The 7,125-nt window shown below is 44.1% G+C and overlaps 1 protein-coding gene across 1 annotated transcript in view; it reads left to right on the forward strand.

Annotated features, from left to right (window-relative positions):
* Nucleotides 1-6,670, forward strand: part of nfkb1 (nuclear factor of kappa light polypeptide gene enhancer in B-cells 1) — a 37,885-nt gene extending 31,215 nt beyond the window's left edge. The window contains exons 14-24 of the mRNA XM_084718525.1: nt 293-460; nt 586-715; nt 1,308-1,422; nt 1,940-2,144; nt 3,099-3,268; nt 3,410-3,512; nt 4,120-4,271; nt 5,149-5,218; nt 5,550-5,713; nt 5,822-5,954; nt 6,459-6,670. Coding sequence (XP_084574651.1) covers nt 293-460; nt 586-715; nt 1,308-1,422; nt 1,940-2,144; nt 3,099-3,268; nt 3,410-3,512; nt 4,120-4,271; nt 5,149-5,218; nt 5,550-5,713; nt 5,822-5,954; nt 6,459-6,544 — 1,496 coding nt within the window. The 3' untranslated portion in view covers nt 6,545-6,670. The remainder of the gene's footprint in view (nt 1-292; nt 461-585; nt 716-1,307; nt 1,423-1,939; nt 2,145-3,098; nt 3,269-3,409; nt 3,513-4,119; nt 4,272-5,148; nt 5,219-5,549; nt 5,714-5,821; nt 5,955-6,458) is intronic.
* The last annotated feature ends 455 nt before the right edge of the window (nt 6,671-7,125 follow it).

A 7,125-nucleotide genomic window follows, 5' to 3' on the forward strand; every position in this document is an offset into this window, starting at 1 on the left:
GTGGATCATTTAAGAGTCGCTGCTTCTCAACCTTGTAAATTAGACTCTCGAAAACAGAGATGTGAAAATCATCAGCGGTGGTCAACTGAAGCACGGAGCAGGTTGGAAAAACTGAAACAATCTGATCTTCACTTGTTCACGTCACCTCAGTCAGGAAACCGTGTCGGTGGAAGTTTTCATTTCAAAAACCTGGAAAAGAACACTGACTGAGTCGCACTTCAAAATGAACAGTGCTGAAAAACTTCATCAAGTGGAAAAGAGACCCGTGTTAACGTTAACTGTTGTGTTAAAGCCTCTCAGAGAGACGTAGCGGCAGACGAGAGCGGCGGCGACGATGACGACAGCGATCCAGACGACGACTCGGGGTCAGGGGTCGTACTGAGAGCTTCGGCCCGGCCAGGAGGTCTGAAGGGTGAGGAGAGAACTGAGGAGGGCGGGGTCAGTGTGGAGCCACGCACAGGTACACACCACCTGCTGACATCACACATCACCTGTCTGAAACTTGACGCTGAGTCTTGCTTTAAACAAATATCTGATGATGACAGAAATCTGAGTTTGATGAATAAACTCTTTAACTTGTTGCAGACAAGCGGCTGGTGGAGGCGACCAACAGACAGCTGGAGGCTCTGTTTCAGTACTCGGTCACAGGAGACTCGGCGTACCTGCTGGCTCCACAGCGCCCCCTGATGGACGCACAGGACGAGGACGGAGACACGTCAGTAAACACAAAACACACATCTGAAACATTTTTAATGAGCGTCAGGTGTTTCAAACTCAGTTGGTTATGATCATCTTTGATCTGGTAACTTTAGTTATGACTTCATAGAAACGTGTGGCAGAGACTGTTATTATTATTATTATTATTATTATTATTATTATTATTATTATTATCATCATCATTATTAGTCCATAGTTATATACAGCACCTTTCTAAAGTTTGGACACACTTCTCATTCCAGATTTTTTTATAAGAAATGGTTCAGAATATATAATCTTGTGATTCAGATTTGATGTTCTTGGATCTTTGATTGCAGGTACAGCAGACTCTGTGTGAGAATCTTTGATTTTTAAGAATAAAATAGATTTTTTTTTCCCCTTGTTTTCACATTTTTTGCTTCCTAAATAATTCCATATAATTCCATATTTCATAGTTTTGATGTCTCCAGTATTAAATTACAGTGTTGAAAAATACTAACAAATAAAGAAAAATAATTGACTGAGCAGAAAAAAAATCCAAAGATTCAAACTCAGACATGAGTTTATCAGTGCAGTGAGTCCTTTGGTTGTTCTCCTCCGTCTCCTCTCAGTGGACTCCATCTGGCAGTTCTCCACAACCAGCAGGAGGCGCTGAAGAGTCTCACTCAGGTGGTCTCTGCTCTGCCTGGATGGGAGGTGCTCAACATGAGGAACCACCTTTACCAGGTACTGATGACTGAAATACTGAATGTTCTGCAGGAACATGTTCCAGCTGTGTTCTTATTTTTTTTTTTCAACACTTCTGACTTAAAGAGCAAGACGAGTGAACTTTCTGTGTGTGAGCAAAGAAAGAGGCTTTCTAGTTAGAGACTAATGAAGTTCTCTAATGAAAGGAGAAGCAGGAAGAAAGAAATCCACTTCAGGAGCAAGAAGCAAAAAGGTTCCTGAGTCGGAGAAAAAGAATATGACGTCATACAGGAAGGAAGCTTCCTGGATGGAGGACAGAGAAACAGAATGTTCAGTTAGGGAGTAAAAAAGGCTTTTTATTTGTCATTTATCAGGACCCAGCAGCCATACTGATATAAAACAGTAAACTCAGGTGTTAGCAGTGATACTGATTATGGTCCAGTTCCATTTAGTGTATCAGAGCGTCTCCAGCGAGTCGACCCCGACTCTGTTTGACCTGAACTGAACTGTGAAAAAAGGTCCATCGGTCTGTAACCTTTCCCTCCATGTATCCCAGACTCCTTTGCACCTGGCTGTGATCACCCAGCAGAGGGAGGCGGTGGAAGCTCTGCTATTGGCCGGCGCTGACCCAACTCTGACAGATCGTCATGGCAACACGGTGCTCCACCTGGCCGCCCAGCTGGAAGGAGGAGGAGGGATGGTCCAGTTTTTACTAAAACACAGAGAGCTGAGAGGACTGCTGGAGACCAGCAACACAGCAGGTACACACACACACACACACACACACAGAGGATACACACACACACACACAGAGGATACACACACACACACACACACACACACACAGAGGATACACACACACACACACACACACACACACAGAAGATACACACACACACACACACACACACACAGAGGATACACACACACACACACACACACACACACACACACACACACACACACAGGATACACACACACACACACACACACACACACACACACACACACACACAGAGGATATACACACACACACACACACACACACACACACAGAGGATACACACACACACACACACACACACACACACACAGAGGATACACACACACACACACACACACACACACACACACACACACACAGAGGATACACACACACACACACACACACAGAGGATACACACACACCGCAGGTGAGGGTACAGAATGAACTCCTGCCAAGCACTGTATGCAGGTAAACTTTGAGTTTGTCTGAAAAATAAATCGGGGTCACAGGTTCACATCTCTGTGTTTATGAGGCTCCATTCACACCTGGTATCACTGTCACCAGTAACCCCAGACTCCATTCAAGATTCAGTCTATTTTGTGAGTTTCTGAGTGAAGAGAAACTTTCTAAACTTTGGGAAATGATGTCTGTGACAAATTCTTCATCACTGGGGCCTTCTTGTGAATTCAGCATGTGTTATACATTTATTAAGTTTTTTTTTTCCTTTCATCCCAACAACCTGCTGGATAAAATCAACAGCACATTTTTCAAACATGCTTATTTAGAGAGAGAGCAGGGGAGTAAAATGTGTGTGGTGAAAAAGCCTCAAAATGTTTTAAAAAAAAACTTTGGGTCATTAATTTTAGATTTTTAGCCAAATAGTGGATGATGACGTTTTATGGTCCATAAAGAAAACCAAATGTTTGTCCGTCCGTTTCCATGGTTACAGGTCTGTGTGCGATCCACCTGGCGGTTCTGGCCAATCAGCTGTCTTCTCTCAGGGAGCTGCTGGAGGGCGGAGCCAACGTGGAGACTCCGGAGCGCAGCTGTGGACGGAGCGCCCTCCACCTCGCCACGGAGAGCGACAACGTGTCGCTGGCTGGCTGCCTGCTGCTGGAGGTAAACACTGGACTGGACTGGGTGGACTGGGGCCTATCAGCACAGAGTGGTTTACAGTTTGGTTCCAGATGTTAGTTTACTGGTCAGACTGGTCAGGCTCAGTCAGATCTGATGATGATGTCACATGTTTTCTGTTGTCAGGGAAACGCCAATGTGGACAGCTGCACCTTTAATGGCTGCACCCCCCTGCACATAGCTGCAGGGCGGGGCTCCGTCAAACTAACAGCTCTGCTAATGGCTGCAGGTCAGACACACACACACACACACACACACACACACACACACACACACACACACACACACACACACACTGCAGTAAAGGAGCAGTCCACATTTTCTTTCTCAGTACAGAGCTGGAGTCAGGAGGTGTTTAGCTTAGCTTAGCATAAAGACTGAAAGCGGAGGGAAACTGTTAGCCTGATTCTGTCTAATCTGATTAACAGTCCCAACTCAAGGTTTCAAACTTTCAGCCTGATGTCATCAGTGAAGTTGCCATGGAGAAAATTTGTTTGCTCCACTTTAAGGACATCTGGTCCATGTTGGGTTAGAAATAAGCAGAAAATTAATTCTTGATGTGTTGAAACAGTCGTTTTTCAACTCAAGGTGACCTTATAATTTGAACCTACTGAAGAAGACAGTGTGATGGAGCTGAAAGATCTGGAAGAACATAGGAAGTGTGTCTCGAGTTGGGAAGATTATGTTAAAGATAAATAATTAGTGAGTTTTTTATCTTTGGACAGAGCCAGGCTAGCAGTTTCCCTCTGCTTCCAGTCTTTATGCTAAGCTAAGCTAACCTTGTAGGTCAACATGTTCCAGCCAGTGTTCTTCACCCTTCCTGTGTGTGTTCTCAGGTGCTGACCCTCACAAGGAGAACTTTGAGCCGCTGTTCTTCAGAGAGGAGGAGGAGGACCAGTGCTGTGATGAAGAGAGGGAGGATGAGGAGGATGAAGATGAAGGCTACATCCCAGGAACCACTCCACTCAACATGGCTGCCAACAGTCAGGTACCCCAGCTTTAGAAATACAACAGAACTTTCAAAATAAGAGCCTGATCCTAACTTTAGTTTAAGAGCAACTGAAATCATTTACATGGGTAAATGTTACATTAAACAAATAAAAAATAATTTAAAGATTAATTGATGAAATAGTTGTTAGATTAATCATCTAATGAGTTTATAAATGTTTTTCTTCCTTAAAGTCATGTGAAGTGATTTTGATCACTGAACAGTCCCACCAGGATTTCTCAGGCCTTTTTGGGGTTGTTGCAGCCTAAAATGTATTCTTTCACAACAACTTTTCCACAAAATTGTAATGCTTTTAGGGTTTTTTTTTTTTTTTTTTGCAGGACCAAGAGAGAATAGCAAAATAAAGTTTCCATTTTTTGGTATAAGTCATTGAAAATCAAAGGCAACCTGTTTCAGGAGAATAAAACTGCTTTATGTGTAAATGAGGAAGTTCAGCTGAGAGGTGGAACACAAAGAATTCAAACCTTTGTGGAGCTCAAAAATGAACAATTATATAAATAAAAGTACACAGAGTTAATAAATGTCAGTTTCAATGACAGATGTGTTCTCTTCAGAACATGTGACAAAAAAATATAAATACAAAAAAGAGGTGAATAATAAAACAAAACATTGAGTTGGTTTATTGTCACGTACATGTATGATGTTCATGCAGAGGACTGCTCTGATTGGTGGAAATGGTGGGAACTACAATGATCGGTCACATTTGAAGAAAAGTAGCAGAATTTTGATTAAATTACAGGTCGCACAAAATTCACAGGGATCAAGAACCTGGAGGGACGGACATTATTTACACCATCACTGTGTGTGTGTGTGTGTGTGTGTGTGTGTGTGTGTGTGTGTGTGTGTGTGTGTGTAGGTGTTGGAGCTCCTGAATGGTAAAGAATATGAACCAAAATCTCCACATAGAGCGTTCATTCCTCCTCAAGGTGAGTTCACTTCATAACCCTTCATAACACTTCATAACATCTGTGTGATGAGCGGTAGTTAATGGGTAATAAATCCTTACAGTCAACATCATAAACATGTCAGATTATAGGATATTTCAGGGATGATTAATCATTAATTGATTAATTGCTGTAAAGAATTAAACATATGAAAAATGTATTAATTGATAATAATCAGTTATGTTAAATGGCCTCATTTGACATAATTTTTCTGTCAGTCCTTTGTTGAATAAGGAAACTTGTGTGTGTGTGTGTGTGTGTGTGTGTGTGTGTGTGTGTGTGTGTGTGTGTGTGTGTGTGTGTGTGTGTGCAGGTGACCTGGTGAGTCTGGACGTGGAGGTGAAGCAGCAGCTGTGTCGTGCTCTGGAGAGTGAAGGATGCTGGGAGAGTCTGGCTCACAGTCTGGGTCTGGGGATCCTCAACACGGCCTTCAGACTGAGCCCCTCCCCTGCCAAGACACTGCTGGACAGCTACGAGGTACACACACACACACACACACACACACACACACACACCGGTGTGACATGAACAAACATCATGTAAAAGAGAGGTGATCTTTGTCTCTGTGACCTCTGACCCCTGCAGGTTTCAGGTGGGACGATCACAGACCTGTTGGCTGGTCTGAGGTCAGTCGGAGAGTGCAAAGCGCTGAGCTTCCTGGAGGAGGCGCTGCGTCACCTTGACATCCAGGAAACAAAGATGACCACTGAGACAAGAGGTGAGCAGACAGACTAAAGACAAAAGACTGACCTGTGGACAGAAACATGGAAACAAACAGGAGCTGCAGTTTATCTGGATAAAAACAACAATAATGTTTCATTCTCAGCTGATTGCAGTGAGTCATGTTAAATCCAAAGGTTGATGCAGGATCTACGTGAAGAAAAAACATTTTTTATTTCCTGAATCTTTGAATATAATAAATGTTCCAGTGCTTTTTATCCAGAAAAATATCTGCTCCCAGTTTACATGAATTAGTTCACAGGTCAGTCTTGACCAGATCAGAGTGGCAGCCATGTTGATTTATCAGCAACAGGCCAAAGTGGTCAGTGCAGCATCTGCATTAGAGTGTTAAAGGAGCAATATGTAGCAGCAAGGCCCGCCCTCCTTAGTTACTGTTGCTACGCCTGCCAATCTTTCCATCCTCACACTACATTCATGCAGTGTGAGGATGGAAACATTTAACATGTAAACTGAGTCAGTCAGCTGTGTTTCCTCTCTGCAGGTGTGTCCCAGGTTCAGGACATGAAGGTGGACGTTCGGCTCGACAGTGGTGTGTGTGACAGCGGGGTGGAGCTCTCCACGGCGTAACGTCTGATCGGTCCGTCTCCAGAAAAAACACAATTCATCCATCCAACCATCATCTCTGCAGGCTGAACTGAACGCTCCTCCTCCTCTTCCTCCTCCTCCTCCTCCTCCTCCTTCTCCTCCTCTTCCTCTTCCTCTTCCTCCTCCTCTTCCTCCTCCTCCTCTTCCTCTTCCTCTTCCTCCTCCTCCTCCCCCTCCCCCTCCTCCTCTTCCTCTTCCTCCTCCTCCTCTTCCTCTTCCTCTTCCTCTTCCTCCTCCTCTTCCTCCTCCTCCTCTTCCTCTTCCTCCTCCTCCTCCCCCTCCCCCTCCCCCTCCCCCTCCTCCTCTTCCTCTTCCTCTTCCTCTTCCTCCTCCTCCTCCTCTTTCTCTTCCTCTTCCTCTTCCTCCTCCTCCTCCTCCTCCTCCTCCTCCTCCTCTTCATCAACGTTTCTCCTCACAAACATTAACAGTTTTGAATGAAATCTGTTTTTTTACCTGCTGACAGAAAAACATGTTTGCATGTTTAAACTAAAAAGTAAAACAATTAATTCTTGTTCGATAGAAAGCAGAGTTTTAGCCGACACTACACTCCAACTGAAGAATGT

Source organism: Lutjanus erythropterus, chromosome 5 (assembly GCF_056507025.1).
Source record: "Lutjanus erythropterus isolate fLutEry1 chromosome 5, fLutEry1.hap2, whole genome shotgun sequence".
Classification (NCBI taxonomy): Eukaryota; Metazoa; Chordata; class Actinopteri; order Lutjaniformes; family Lutjanidae; genus Lutjanus; species Lutjanus erythropterus.